General features: G+C 41.7%; 1 protein-coding gene across 8 annotated transcripts in view; it reads right to left on the reverse strand.

Annotated features, from left to right (window-relative positions):
- Positions 1-16,477, reverse strand: part of ZNF462 (zinc finger protein 462) — an 89,694-nt gene that overhangs the window by 16,184 nt on the left and 57,033 nt on the right. For all 8 annotated transcript variants that reach the window (XM_021533996.3, XM_085567251.1, XM_021533998.4 and 5 more), the window contains one exon: positions 2,417-2,681. In XM_021533996.3, coding sequence (XP_021389671.2) covers positions 2,417-2,681 — 265 coding nt within the window. The remainder of the gene's footprint in view (positions 1-2,416; positions 2,682-16,477) is intronic.

Raw genomic sequence — 16,477 nt, forward strand, 5'->3', positions numbered from 1 at the left:
CTCTATAAGGGACGTGTGGTGTACAGAGCTGCAGATGCCACTCAGCCCTGTCCGCACGGCCCCGCAGAGGGGCTGCTCACATGAGCAGAGGAATCTGCAGGCTCGCAGCCTCAGAGCAAGAACACTCGTCGTGACAAGATATTCTGCTGCATGGGCTGCTCTGTTATAGTCACACTGCTATAGTTAAAGATAGCAAAAGAATTCCCATCCTTCATGCTCATTATCTGTCTTCAGGCTGAAACGTTCAGTGCGCTTTCTCTGGTGAAGGTTAAATTTTTAGCAAGTTGGACAAAATCCGTCAACTGTTCTGGACTTGCAGAGGGGAGGACAAACTTATTTCAGGCAGAAAACATCCTTAACTATCTTGATCTAACCACATGACCTTTAGACAGTGGGTACCAAAGGGATTTGTGTTCATGCAGTGAGTTTGGCACTGAGTGGTTTAACTTTTACATCATCAGCTCTAATGATCTGAAAACCCAAGACTTAGAATACTGTATTTATTAGTGTGGAAGAATGAATGAATACTTCACAGTACTTCTGAACCAAAAATTTCATGCTGGCATTACACTGGCTGCACACTTACAATTTGCAAGAGATATTCATAACAGAAGAAATTAACTGTACATCTATTGAACCACAAGCCCAGCTACTGAAACCAGAGCTATCCCTAAACTTGGACCACTGGTAATTTTTTCCTAAAGCAGTGCTAAACCTTGCAAAAGCTAACGGGCTTGACACATTGAACTAGAGTAAAAAGTGGCTTTGGACCCAATCCAGCAATCACAGGTGTATTTCTATCAACTTTGGTCATCGCTCTCATGCTTTAAAGTTTCTAGGGTGACTTGAAGAGGGGATTGGCATGTTTCTGGGGATTTTTTTTGCCTCCTCCTCCCCTCTTTTTAAGACAAAAAATATGCTGCTATGAACATGTTTAAATGATTCCTGATTTATTTCATAGTATCAGGGTGAAAGAACATGGTACTTGCAAGACAAAGACAGATTAAACCTGTAAAATTTTGGTAGTATTTAAGACAGAGAGCAATCAGGATACTGAACATAAGCAGCAAATTTTAACATGGGGAGATGAAGCAACAAAGGGTAGAGATGTGTAACTAGAGGCTATTCCCATGTGGATTCTCCCAGGTTTGTGCTCAGTATTTTCTTCAACAGAACTCCTTCCCTTGATCCAGTCCTACTGTTTACTGTCACTCTTAACAAGTTTAAGACCTCAAAAGTCAGCTCAGGGTGTTATGCTCAAGTACCCAGCACATCAGGAGGAAATGGTGAACTGCACAGGTGTCTTTTTCTCTTTTCTTACAGAAGAGCAGCTAAAAACACACACACGCGCACACACACACACACACACACACACAGAAGGCACCAAACCCTTGACTTTCAACAACTGGATTTTCTAAAATGTCTCTGTATGCTATTAGATATGCTAGAGAATAACATCTTTCTATCACTTAACCTAGAAAGATTGGGGGGAAAATAAAATTACATGAGAAGGGTTTCTTCAGTAAGGTGAAATAAATTCCCCTGTCACTGCTGGACACTTTGATTGTCCCATATTTCATGCTGGTTGCATGTGGAAATTACATTATTTCTGCAGAGAAAATTTTCACACTTAAGGACAAAGGGATTATGAAATGATAGTTTTTGATTCTCAGAGAATCTTAGAGAAGTAAGGATGGGTGCAGCAGAACTGCCACGTTGGACTTCCAGAGGGCAGACTTTGGCATGGTTAAGGGACTGGTTGAGAAAGTTCCCTGGGAGGGCATCCTGGAGGACAAAGGAATCCAGAACACTGGATGTTCTCCAAGGAGAAAATCCTAAAGGTGCAAGAGCAGACTGACTCCATGTGCCAATAGAGAAATGTGTCTGGAACTTGGGGGAAAATGAAGAGTTTATGACTTTATTGCGCCAAGTGGACAGTGGGGATGTTGCGGACCTGTTGGCCTCAAGTTGCACCAGAGGAGATTTGGATTAGAAGTAAGGAAAAAATTCTTCCCAGAAAGGGTTGTCAGGCACAGGAAGAGGCTGCCCAGAGAAGTGGCTGAGTCACCACCCCTGGAGGGATTTAGATGATGTGTGGATGTGTCATTAAGGCTTGGCACTTCTGGGTTAATGGTTAACTTGATGATCTTAAGGGTCTTTTCCATCCTAAACAATTCCTTGATTCTGCAACCTACTGCAACTTGTTGTCTGCAGCAGATGGTAGCGGCTGTTGCAGGAGAGAAGAAAATGGATTACATGGATGCTGCTGTGATCTGGCATGGCATTTCTTACACTGCTCGCCCTGGTCGGCAGTGGCCATGCTCCTGTTAGCCATCAAAGACCTCAGAAGTCTTTTCAAGCGGTGAAAAAGAAAACCCCTTACGTTTTCAGTTCATCTGTTTTGCACAGTACTTACTTAAAGCCTGTATAAAAGGAACAATCTTTGCACTTGAAGAGCTTCTTCCCTCCGTGCTTGTCGCGGTAGTGGCGCCGGATGCTCTGTATGTAACCCGAAGAGAATTCACAAAATTCACAGTTGAGGATGGCTTCCGCTTTTTCCACTCCTGCAGCACTCCCAGAGAGTGGGATTGGGCTGATGTTGTTGTTGTTCCTGGCCAAAGCTGCAGACTGGTAGTGGTTCAACTGCTGCTGAACGTCAGGAGGCTCCGAGTATGAAGAGTCTGCAGGGAAACAGAGCAGAGCTGTTATTCCAGGTGGATCAACAAATCTCAAAAAGGTCTGATGGTGCCTGCTCCAGAACTACTGGCTTTTGGAGGGAGGGCGGATTGACCAAGCTGCTGGTTATGAAACTAATCCTGCTTTCTGAAGGGATTAAGAGGTGCAGTGCGTCTTAATCTAATTTAACGTGTATTCTACAATTTATAAGGTGAGAAATATAAATTACACTTTTTTAGATCTGGTTCAGGGAGTAAATGAGTGACACATTTAAATGAAAGTAGTGTAAAAAGAAGCCTGATTTTAAGACACCTAATTTTTGAAGGCAAAGCCCATTAATCATACTGCCAAATGTTTTATGTGTTTGGCACATAAATCAGACCAGATCCTCTCAAATATCTTAAGCCCGTTCACACAAGGTGAAGATCTGGCACAGGGTATGTGTAAATAATCTATCTATATGGAAAAAAAAAGGAAAGAAAGAAGAAAAATAAATGTATACTCTTCCCTACTCAGGCTGATGATGTTAGAAATTAAAGCATCATTGGAAAAAAAAAATGTTTAATCATAAATTCCAGAAAAGCAAACTTTCAAACTGATGCCTGGCCATACTGAGAAAAGATCTCTAAAGACACATCCCTTCTACAAGCCAGCAGAACTCTGCCACACCATTTTAATGGCATGTGGAGGAACAGAGTCCAGAGATACCTCAGTACTGAAACTGAAAGTTGCAGTATGTTGGTTGGATACCCCAAAAAAGGAGTGTGGGGGGAGGGAGGGTGATGTTGAACCTTTCCCAACACACTGCTTGAATGTGGAGGTTAGGAATTCATCTGCTTTGTTCTACATAACCCACAGCTGCCCATGAATGGCACAAATCAAAGCAGATGAATAAAGTACAGATGAATTTCAGTGCAATTTTCCTGAATAGAAGACAAAAGGCTCTTTTCCTAAGCTTTCTAGAAGGGGGAAGAAAAGCTAGGGGAGGGGTGAGGTGGGAGGGAAGTCAGGACACAAACTGTACCAGCCACCTCCTGTTTTGATGTGTACTTCATTTTCCAAAGCAGAATTCCCCAAGGCTAGATATATAAGAATTCCCTAACAGACACATTTGTGGGAACTTAACACCATCCATTCCAACCAATTAGTATGGGGAAACAAAAGGCAAACAGGCCTATACAACACTGAGTGTGGGGACTTCCCCACCTGTCTTCAAAAGAGCAAAATGCCTGCTTTCTTTTCCCACTACCACAGGCTGGGGTTATACATGCCAAGAAATGAGTAGCAAATAATAACAATAAAACAAACCAAACCAAACCCTGAAATAAAACAGATACAGCAGGTACATGTCTCCAGGCTCCCCTGGCTTCACCACCAGGTGTATATGCCAAAGAGAAAGGCAGAGACATGAAAGATTCTGGTAAAATGAATGAAATTTGGTTTTGTTTTTCTTATCCAAGCCCCATGAGCTGAGTGAGGCTGGATTACAACGCAGTGTTTATCATCCCTTGCTTCCACCACTTCCACAGCACGTTTGTGCACCAGGAGGGCTCACAGTGAGCTCCACCTGTTTAAATGTCAAGGCTTTCCTTCCCTTGTGTTGGAAGCAGGCTCCCCACATCCTTTACTTTGGCACAGGACAGCCCTGAGGAACTGTGAACCCTCTGCAGAAGTCTCTTTTCTCTCAAAGGCAGCAACTGTGTACTCACTCTGCCTTGGAACAGAACCTTGAGAGCTCAGATGGGATTTCCTGACTCACTTCTCTGGGCTACCAGGTTCAGTGATTCTAAAAGTCCAAAACACTGCTACACAGATCTCCTGGAAAGGGTAAGGCAGCCTAAAAAGAAAGTTTGAAAAGAGCATTCGAAACTGGGGTGTTTATTTTGTTTTGTTTAGTTTTTTGGGTTTTTTTAAGTGTACTAGTCAAATTACTCTTAGGGTATTAAAGTCTACTTTGTGGCTCACTTGTTCCCCTCCTCAGGAAGAAAAGATCAACAATTTCCACCACATCACCAATGTTCCTGGCCAAAGTCCCAGAGATATCCACGGGTAAGAAAGCTACAGGTCTAAAAACCATTATTTTCAGGAGAAGGAAGTTCTGCTGTTGTCTGCAAGATCTACTGTACTTCAGATGTTTTTACTCCTCCTATCATCTGGTGTCTATTATTCCAGCTTTCGGACTTTCCATTGGTTATTTACACAGCCCTGTGGAATCTGGTCTGTGGAAACTGCAGAAGCAGATAGTTCCGTGTCAATTCTCAAACACACACACACACACACACACACACAAAAATGCCTATCAAGTAGCTTTCCCTGTCATCATGAATAGCCAGAAGAAAATTCTACCTTTTACACTGGCCACCTCACAGTTTTTCAGTTTATTGCTTCATTACACTTAAAAGAGTTATGACATTTAAAGGAATTTTAAAAAGCCACCTGAAGAGTTCTTCCAGTGAGCTGTACCCTTGAACAATGGCAGCATGCATGGCCCAGTGTACTCCTTGCCTTTTCCCATGCCAAATCCTTCCATCACGCTTGCTGCAAACTTGTTGCAGTGCAAGATTTAGCACTTCCTGAAGGAAAACACTCAGGATTAACACATGTGCATAGGGCTTCTGTTGGTGCCAGGGAGCTCTCTTGGCATGAAGGTGCAGCCCAGCTCCACCAGGAACACCCTGGACAGAGCCCACAGCTGACTGAAGACATGGGAAGTTTTCCACTGGGCGTATCGTGCCCACTCCAAAACCAGCAGAGGCAGTGAAATGACAGCAACTGACCTGAGCCTGCCTCCAAAGATGCATCTGGCACACAGCACAAAGCAAATTGCCAGCAAATGAGAAACAGTGGGTGGGGTTGAGCATTTGAACATTTTTTTTAAAATTTATTTTTTCAAAAGCAGTGTCTTACAGAAGGGTCAGGGGATGCATATCCAGAGTCACAGAGCAACAGCACTGCTTCAAAAACGTCATTTTAACTTGCTCTACTCCTGCTGGAAGAGTGGGGTGATGCTCCAGACACATTTTGGAGGTGTTGTCCCAACAATGGGATGCCAGGCTGGAGGACGAAGAAGGAAAGGAGCAGAGCTTTTCCTTCAGAACTGACCCAAAAACTGAGTCATGGCCGTACACAATTCAAGTTCCATCTCTTCTTTTTCCTGCACCCCCAGGCACAAAGGGCTGGGTGCACTCTGATAAGTGTTAACAACCTTGGCCTAGAGCAGGAAGAGGGTTTAGCCATCCATGTGTGAAACAAGCAAAAAAGGCCCTAAAAGCCTATGAAATCAGAAAGCAGAAAACATTTAAAATAAGCAAAAGGAAGATGTAAGAAAATTTGTATTAATTACATGTAAAACACAACATCAGCAAATAAACACGAATGGAAGGGAAATTAAGAAAAATTAAACACCAGGAAGTACCATTTACATTTTAAGGAAAAAAGGCACTTTTTTTTCCCCCCACTCAACAGCCTTGAGGCAGCACAAGAAAATAAAGCATATTCAGTGAAAGGGAAGAAAATGGAACACTTAGCCCTGACTCATTTGAAACAATCAAACAAACAAAAAAAGCCCACACCCAAAACACTGAGACTCCTTTTTAAAGACCAATTTTATTCAAAACGAATGGAAGGACTTAATTGTGCAACTCCAAAAACAAGACAACAGCATAGGATGAACTGAGATAAATGAAGGACACGTACAGTTGTGTCACGAGGCAAAAATTAACAGTGATCGCTGCAATTAAATATTGAAAGAACAGTGGCAATGATGTGAATCTCAGTTTTGAGATTTTACATATGGCACCTACCTACAAATTACCTGCACAAGACAAATAACAAGGCCAACAAATAATGCAACCCCTGCCAGCACCTATGGATCTGAAAGGCATTGCCTTTCCTTAGCATAGAAGAGAGTTTTTATACCCAAAATTCCAGAAGTTGAAAGGAAGACAGGAGAAATGATTTCCACGTGGTGATTTATCTAAATCTGTATCGAAATTACTGCTGCTTTCTGGTAAGAACACACAAGTTTCACTGTGTTTCTCCAGAGGTATTTTCAGAATGCCTATAAGACTAAAATCCCTGGTCAGGAATGCTGTCACTCTGAAAACTTCATCCAGAGTACAGTCCCAAAGTCTGGAACAAATGAGTCTGCCAACAAATCTGGAAGCTCCTACCCCAGCCAAAAGAGCAAGGCAATACAGTAATGAAAATTCAACTTGATTCCATGCATACCCCGGGGTCACACACTGGGGGGAAAAAATGTACAAAGAAAATATACAATGAAAACCCACCGCAGAAGCTAAATGAAAACCTAAAGTTTCACTGGATCCTGTGCAGCATATAACATGTTTGAGATACCTAAACCAAAACAAAACTTTGGGATCGCTTCCAGGTGAAAAAAATGCAGTTTCTGATCCTGAACTGAAAACATAAATTCACACAGCAATTCAGTGATGTTTCAGTTGTTTGTAGGTATTTTCAGAGGTATGAGCCAACACCATATGCAAAGGCAAAACACTTCCACAAGACTCCCAAACACAACTAGAGGCCAGAAATTCACCCAGACACATCTAAGTAAGAGACACTGAGCAACAACTGAGAAAGAAGAGGGAAAAGGACTTATTACAGGGAAGAAATTAAAGGACTGCTTTATCCTTTTAGGGTGGACAGAACCAGACATATGTAATATAAACACTTTTATGCCTGCACAGTGATGGATAGGGGTGGAGGGAGGAAGACTACTCAGGAAAAGCAGCTGTTGGAGTGCACTGCAAAGTGACGTTATTGAGTTTAAAGAATTTTAATAATTTAATAGCTCAACGACCAAGAGGAGTCACTGGGAGATAAAAGTGAAGACATCATGCTCTCCTGATATATGCACACAGAAACATCAACCAGTCAAAAGAGACCAGTGTTTGTAAGAACAGTGAAACTGGGGACAGAGATGTTTGGCTCATGAGATAAGGAAAAAACCCAAAGGGAATGTATAAATAAAAGAAAGTGCTTAGTAACACTTTGTGAGGGGAAAAAAGGAAATTAAATATTAATATAGACCTAGGACAGTCTGGATCTGCAAAGAAATGTTCTAGAGAGACTAAGAGGAAAATATTTGGAATGCAATTTAATTTTATCCAAATTCATTCATAAAAATGAAATTTCTACAAAGAACGACAGAAAAAAACCCCAAGGATTTCAGAAAAGCAGAAGTCTCATCTGGATAAAAATTTGTAGAACCAAGTAAAGATGCAATACTGCATGAAAGAACACCAACAAACAACATAAGGCAAATTGCTATTTTAAAATGCTTAAGATAAGCGTAAGGGTGGAACTTAGGAGATTTAGGACCACAATCCCTTCCAAAATTCGACGGGACTCAAAATCACCAGCTGACTGAGTGGCAGGATTGCACATAGCCATGAATGGCAACAGCTTGAAAAGTGGGAAGGTGGCAAAGCAGGGTGCCATACAAAGATTGTGAAGACTGCACACATTTGTTCACTTTATGCCACACAGCACTGACCTGGAAGGAAGAGTACGTGGGAGGGTGAAATGTTCTGGCAATAAATTAAGCTGAAGGGAGGGGAAGAGAGAATAGACTCAGAGAGATGCAACTAAACATTCATGAAGAAGCTCAGGGGAACCAGACAGAGCAAGTCTTATTCACTGTATGTTTAAAATACGAGTGTCAGCCTAGTCCTCTACCTAAATTCTGACTTCTGCTTAAGAACCTTTACATTGCCAGAATGTTATGAGTGATAGATAATAGAAACAAGTTATGTACCCTTGCATAAAAAAGCAAAGAGCAATCACAAAGTAAAGAAAAGAAAACCCTGGAATAAAATCACCATTTAAGGATATATACACCACTACTACCCCACAAAAAACAGCAACAAGCCCAAACCAAAACAGCAAAAACAACAACCAAATGAAGAAAACCCCCAAACAAAATCAAAGCTAGTGGAATTTATTTCAGCTTTATCTCTAAAGACCACTTCTTGGATTATGACAAACTAGCTTTTGTGAGAAGGATATTATATGTATTTCTAAGCCTCAGAAGAGAGCAAAGAGAAAGGCACATGAACTATGCAACCTTGGTTATTCAGAAAAGGTGAGAGAAGCTATACCCATATTTCTCTGTAACTTTGAATTTCCTCTGAAATTGTGTCCTATAGCTCTGATCAGGACTGAGACAGCACAGAGGCCATGCAGCTTCTTGTGCTAATAGCCAAGTAACTTCCAAGAGACATACATTTTGCCTATTAAGAAGGAAATAATAAATAATTTTTATTATCTAAATCACTTCCACAGACTCTCAGCCTACTGCCTGTACAAGAATTTTGGAGTTTCATAGTTTCATAGTTGCCTGTAAAATATTCTGTAAAAGATGATGCATTTGAAAGCAGGAGGAACTAATTAAGATCTATGGAGGAGTAATATAATTGATGAATTAAGTTGTACCAATAAGTATTTCTGTAAGAGATAAGAGATCAGTCCAGGAGATCCCCATGCCCCTCTCTTTTAGAGTATCCCACACTACCAGAAATTCCCCTTTGCATGAACTTTCATGGCAGGCCTCACCCTGCTCTGCTGATGCTGTGATTTGGAAGGATCAGTTTAGTGCTCAGGAAATGCTTCACCATAACTTCTAGTTATCACTTGTTTTCATCTCTTCTCCCCACAACAGTATTTCTTTCCTGGCCTCAAATCAATCTAACTTTTCTGCTCTTCAGGTGACTTGGCCACTTACTGGTCCCATTTAGGTTGCACACAACCCTCTCACTGTAGACAGAATTAAATTCCATTGCTTAAATACAGGATTGCACTTAAAATCAAGATTTCTGCTACATGTCCAACACTGGGATCTCCATGATCTTAGCTATTTCCATAAAACACATAAAATAAAAAGTTCGTCTAGCTATTCCTTATTCTGCTGAACTCAAACTTCATAAATGGAAGTGCATTTACAGAAGATGGGAACACAAACAGAACTAGAAATAGCTTTAGCAAGACCCTGATTTAACCAATCTGCTAAAACTACTTACTGGTAACAAGCTCTTTTTGGAATTTACGAACTTCTACTTCAACTCATTCTTCACTCAAGACAATGATCTACCAATCAACTTTTTTCTTTTTTATCAGTAGCCATTTGATCCTCATGCTATTATGTTCCATTATTTCCTTCTCACTTTTAAGGGCAATTCATCAGGTAATTTTCACATTTCCTTCGTTATATGACCCTCTACATATTTGTATTAATACAAATACAATGCCACGAGCACACATGTTTCTGTCATCTAAATGCTCACTCTAAGGCTTGAAATGAAGAGTGGGGGGGGGGGAAATAAATTTATCAAGCAACACATTTTGGCATTCTGCTTTAGAACTGGCCCTAAAATTAAAGTGGCAGTATGTGAGTACCAAGGATTCATTCTAACCACAGAGCTCAGGTACCTGAACTTGTGTAATTTGTTCTGGAGACCTCCAGCACACACCTTGACATTATTTTTATTGCCAACAGAAAGTCCTCATCTCTATCACCAGCTCTGAGCTCAGAACACTCCGGGCAGTGTTTTCAAGCACTTGTAGTAACAATGTACCTTAAAGAAGAAATAAAACCAGCTACTTAAATGTCAAATCTTGGGCTGTCAACTATGATGATAACACACATCCATTTCAACAGAGCTAAAATGAGCAAAGAAGTTTTACCCCTCTGCCAAGCAACAAATCCCTCCAGCATGTTTTAAATCAGAGGGATAAACTGGAGTCTCAGGTGACAGGGAGAATATCAGCGAGGCTGACAGAGAAGGCTGTGATATGTGGGTATGATACTCTGCAGAAATGCCCTCTTGCACACCCATGGTCAAGTCACACCCTGTACCCCTTTCATGCCAACAGAATCCTTTTCACTCTGTGTTGAGAGATCACAAATTCCCCAGACACACAAGAGATCAGCATCAACCACTCTGTCCTCTATCCTGAACATGAAAACCAGAGCCAAAAGAAAGCAAAAACCTCAAGGGAAAACAAACAAACAAACAAACAAACCACAACAAAACCACACCCCACAACAGGAGTCAGGATATGCTTATTTCTTTCACTGTGGGTGCTATCAGGTAGCTTCTTTCTGCACCAGATGCTTCCTGCTTCCTTCATTAATTTCTTGACCTGCCCAAACATTTTGTCTGCTCCCAACCCTAGGCAAGCCTTTCAGGGCCACAGCAATCCCATCACAGCAGGGTGGCCAACTCCACACAAGACTGACACCAACCTTCTCCAGCTGCATGAGCTCCAGTCTGCATTCTGCTCCATCTCAGCTTTGCCTTTGCCCATTCAGCTCAAGCACAAAAAACAGCACCAGAAAAAAAAGCACAATGAACAGCGAGCTAACACTCCCCTCAGCACAGCCAATGACATCTCCCTCTGTTCCACCAGCCACTAAACAGTTCTCAACATGCTGCAGGAAAAGGCCAGAAGCCAAACATCTATACTCCAGTGGAAGAGAGCTTCGGAGAACAAGGTCATCCCCCCAGTGCCTCAGGACCTTGGAACAGTGAGGAGTTTGTTCAGGAAAAGTGGAGGTGAACAAGCCCTGTGTTTGTTCCACCAGTCCCTGCCAATCTGATGGAGGAGAAAAGTCCTATCTGATCCAGCATCTGATATTTAGCTTAACACTGACCACAAGGAGTAAGACACACCAAGGAATTACCACAGAGTTTTAAAAGCACTGGGAGGCAGCGTGGTCGCTGTGGGAAGAGGAGACAGCCAAAGGCTGAGGGAAAAGCAGGAACTTGCTCTAGGTTAGAGAAAAAAGGAACACGGCTGGGAAGAATAAAAAAAGCAGCCTGCAGGTAACACAGGTTAATCTGATACTTGAGAGTGAGCATGAGGCATCACTCCCGTGGGGCACAAAAGCAGGGAAACAAGCAGAGTGAGCAGGCAGCTCCTTGCAGCCCAGCTCTAACTACAAAAGCAAAAACATCTTCTGTACTGCAGTATGCAGATCACCATTTAACGTGGATGCAATCCTTCCAACTCACCTGGCAATTAAAGCAATTAGCTGTTGAAGCTCTGCCTGAATTTGCCCTGTAGTCACTACTGGCTCTCTGCCCTTCCAGCCACACTGCACTGAAACAAAAAGGGCCTGAAACTTCAAAAGAGTCTTTGTCCAAGCCCTCCTCCCAAAAAAACCCCAAACCCATAACACATTCTGCTCTAACACCAAGTTTTCTGTCTGTGAGGACTGACCACTGTGATCTTCCCCAGACAGCAGCAGCCATAAAACATGAAGACACACAAGCAACAATAACAGAGAAACAGCAGCAAAGGGGAAGGGACCATCTTAGGAACTTTCTGCCCTGATTGCAAGGTTAGAAAAATATCCCTTATCAAGAGTATCAGTGCACGTGAATAAAAATAAGCAAGTCAGCCACAATCCATTATATGGATTTAAAAGTCTCAACAACAACAAAAAACAGTAGAACCCAAAATCAGGGTAGTGTGTCCAGCCACATGGAAAGCCTGCCTCTCCTCTGAAAGGTGGAAGGCATAATCATGACCCACTGGCACCAGATTTGTGGATTTTCTTGAAACGGTGCCTTGGCTGCCCATAGCTCTCCCCTCATTCTGGTATTACATGAAACTGCTTTAGCAAAACCTGCCAAAGGCCCTCTGCACCCTTCACGAGCTCATCTGTGAGGCAGCACAGAGGAAGACATACAGTCTGATTATGCACTATCTACTTTGAAAAAGTGTACTGAAATGGGAAGGGATTTACAGTTCTGGAACAACAGTCCAAGAAACAAGACTTAGTCAAGCAGTTTTGTGCCCAGCCTAGCTCTGGCAAAGCAAGCAGATGTATTTATATTTCAGTCTCTAGATGAGGCAAAGCTATTTTCCACTGGCAAAGGCTAAAGTTCTGGAAAAAAAAAACTGGAACAGGGTACTGGATGTTTCACTTAGCAGTTTTCAACATATTTGCTGCTGCAATTAATTAAATTTAATTAAGATGTTGACATACCATGTTCTGGGAGACTCAAGAAATCTAGCTCTGACCTCACATGTGTTTTGTGATGTGTGTTGGTATTAATGATAAATCCTGTTTGGTTTGCACAACAGTGAAAAGTATAATTATTGAGCTTCAAGGGCACACAAATAGTGTGCTACTTTCAATAGATCAAAAACTGGTGGCCAGTAAAAAGCAATGGTCTTAAACCACATCAGCATGACTGAGGAGACATTAGAAACCACATCCAGGTCTGTTTAGCCTGGCATTTTGCTGCTTTATTTTGACAATTCAATATTCTTAAACACTAAAATTTTAAAAAGCTATCATTTTGAATTACTGCACGCAGTCATGACACCAGGAAATTGATGAGGTTCCAAATCTGCCAGCCATATGAATAAATAGCAGTGCTTTTTTCTACAACGTGGTTAGGCCAAAGAGGTTATTTTCAAAAAACAAAGGGCAACTCCAAAAATCAGTAACAGCAGCCAGGGCAATTTAGGACAGGTATTTCACAAGGTCTCAAGAAGCCTTTGCTGTGTTTGGAGGCACAACATGAAACTGTTCATCAGACTGCTAAATCCCTCTGCTTTACAGAGTTCATGGCAAGGGGTTGAGCTCGGGTGTCTCTGCAGTTTGTGAGAGGAGGGCAGATCACCACCTCCACACCCCCTGACCACAAACACACTTTTATAACACCATTGGCACAGGCACTGTCTGTGGCCATGTGCTTTGCCCTCAGCTGATGATCCCTCTGCACACAACTCCTGCTTTTCATGTTTTCTCACGTTCAGCCACACAATTTTTGGGTCTTTCTTTGTGTCTTTGCGGCTCTTTCTTATGGAAAGAGATGGGAGCTTTCCCACATGGTGCCTTGGAAATGCAGATTTTTGGATTCCACTGCCTTGCCCTCAACAGGAGCAGAGCTGGGAACACTTACCTGTGACACACAGAGCCCCACAGAATGACACTACCATCAAAAAAAACCCCCAAAAAACCCCATTCTAGCCAGAGATTAACATGAATGCAAGCTCTTATTCTCACAAAGGCTGAAAGAACATGGAAGCAGATCTTGTGAGATTCATCTCATCCTCCTAGCACTTTTTAGTATTTCCATTTACAATTAACTTTTGCTGCTCAAGTTCTCAGAACTATTAGGGAACATTTTAGTATAAATTGAAAATAAGTAAATTCAAACACAGTAAAGAAAACACTCATGCAAATATATAGCAAACCCTCACCATTTCCTTCTTGCAAGACAAAAAATACCTGAGCTATCAGAAGAGCCAAAGAGCATTTTATCACAATGGCAACCTCATTGTGTGAACAAGAGCTGGACACTACAAACCATTCAGTGCCCCTATACTATGAAAACCAGAAAAATAGCACTCATGACCAATATTTTCTGGTTTGTTTTTTTTTTTTTGGTGACTGTTTTAACAACCCCCACAACCAAAATATCGTAATTCCACACACCCCCAAAGAAATGCACATAGTGCTTTACTTCTAGTTAGAAGAGGATACAGTGAAAACAAGTTCTTTATATATTAAAATATTGCCCAGCAGGCGAAGAGGAGTACAATAAAAAAGGCAGGATCTTTGAATGATGTAAAAAAAGCCTTCTCTGCTGACTGATCAAGAGTGACACCATCACCTTCTTATACTACTGCCCTGAGAGATGCACACACACTCTGAATGACTATTATTAATTGGACTAAAGAGGTTGTTACGCTTTCTAATGACAGCTGTCACCAGAATTACAGCTGGCAAGGCTGGGTCTACCCAAAACATTCAGCACCTACTCCACTTTAGCTTAATTTCCATGAAAAGTCTCTCGGGCGCCCCAAAACACCTCTGGGATGTGCAACTGACTACTCCAGATTAGGTCTGCTGCTACCAACACAGAACTGAAGGAGATGAGCCACAGAAATCTGAATACATCACCTCTTTTAATGAATACATGGATCTAAAATAACAAAAGGAAGGGCCATCAGGGACCAATTTTTGTAGGGAAAAGAAGCATCACAGAAGTTCCACTGGATTGCTGTTGCAGAGCAGCTCTATTAATGCACTTTGCTACTACAATTCAATACCCTTCTCCCTCTTCCACATTTTTTCCGAGCTCAACAATTGACAAGTCCTGCCAGCTCCCCTGAATCTCCTACTCCAACCAGAGCATTCATTCACAGGCAGGAACAGCTCCTTTCTGCAAACACTTAAATTACACAAGCCTGCTGCACACCTATAAACCTACAGAACAAGTTCCCTAACAATGGGATGCAGCCTTTTGTCTTCCTTTCACCCCAGCCCAGGTTCACTGCTGCATCCCTGGTGAATTAGCTTTGATCACAGTTCACACTGCAGGTTATTCACACACACCAACAAGACAAAACCCAGCTCCTCTGCACCACGTGAGCCCTTCCTAATACTCCAGCTGGATATAACAGTGCCTGCATTTCCTATTATTGGGACCAGTATTTCATCCAGTCTTGCACACCACCTGTGACTCACAGGTCTGGGCCACAGAGGCAATGGTTTAATGCCTTCTAAAAACCCAAAAAACATGCGATGTCGTAAGAGCAGCCACCATTAACCTGATCTGCAGCCAACTGTATAATGTGAAAAAAAATTACTTAAAGCAGGTTATTCCTTCCCCAAGCAATGCTGAAAATGCTAACGCTATTATTGTAACACCTGTACTTGTCTGATGAGCTCCCCAGTGGGTGGCTTCTATTATTGTCAAAGTGACTTAACCATTAACCCCATTTAAAGATATCTAGCTAATTGGGACAAATTTGGCCTTGGTCTCAGGCTGTAATACAGGTCTAGGTAACAAAGTCAACCCAATGAAATGCTGTTGTTAACAGAGTAATCTTTTTAACTGTTTCTAGGAAGAGTTCTCAAAGGCTGCAGAATTATCCTCTACAGGATATAGCAGGTATCCTGAATTTTAACTCCACTTATAAAGAGTTTGAGGTCCTGGGATAAGCAAAATTTAAAAAAAAAGTAACTGAACCATCCTTCCCAAAACTGAATATTGTCCACATACCAATAACAAAAGACTGCTAACACACAGGAAAGGCTAGGACAGCCACTGAAAATTATTCTCCACTTCTTAAGTCAGTAATGGAACATTTTATCTTAAAAGCAGAAAAAAAAAAAAAAAGCAGTAGAACACATCTCAAAATGTACTCAACTTGCTGGATTAGCTTAAACTAATCCAGCAAAAAACTCAGTAGCTCCAGCTCTGTTCCAGACAACCCACTGACAAGTAGGTTGTCTGGGAGCAGCTGGTCTAAATCTCTTGTTAAGATTCTGATTCTTACCCAAGAAGTGACTTGCTAAATCACAAAAATATTTCGTATTTCTTTTTTCCCCTTCAATAAGGTACTTCTATGCGGATTATTTACTTCTTTCAATTCCTTTCAGCCATTTTCTGAACTTCTTTTCTTTCAAACTGATTTCATCCTTAGTTCACCAGTATCCCAAGCAAAACAGCAAACAACAAAATTCCTGCTGTTTAGCAGCTGGAACCACATAAGCTGCTGGAAAAAAAACCTGAAGTATTTTCCCCTCTTTCTGACACACTTTCCATACATTCCAGTCCTCTGATCATCTGCAAATATTCTCCTTCCATGTCAATGAAACTCATCCAGGAATTAAGGTTGGGGTTTCTTTTTTCCAAAGAAGAACTATTCTCTTAACTGGTAGGAAGTGGCACCAAAAGATGCCTCATATGCTACTACTTAAAAAGCCTTAGAGCTTGCTGTGGTACCCTAACACCACCTCTTCTATTTTCTC

The sequence above is a fragment of the Lonchura striata genome, chromosome Z (assembly GCF_050655825.1).
Source record: "Lonchura striata isolate lonStrDom1 chromosome Z, ASM5065582v1, whole genome shotgun sequence".
Lineage (NCBI taxonomy): Eukaryota > Metazoa > Chordata > Aves > Passeriformes > Estrildidae > Lonchura > Lonchura striata.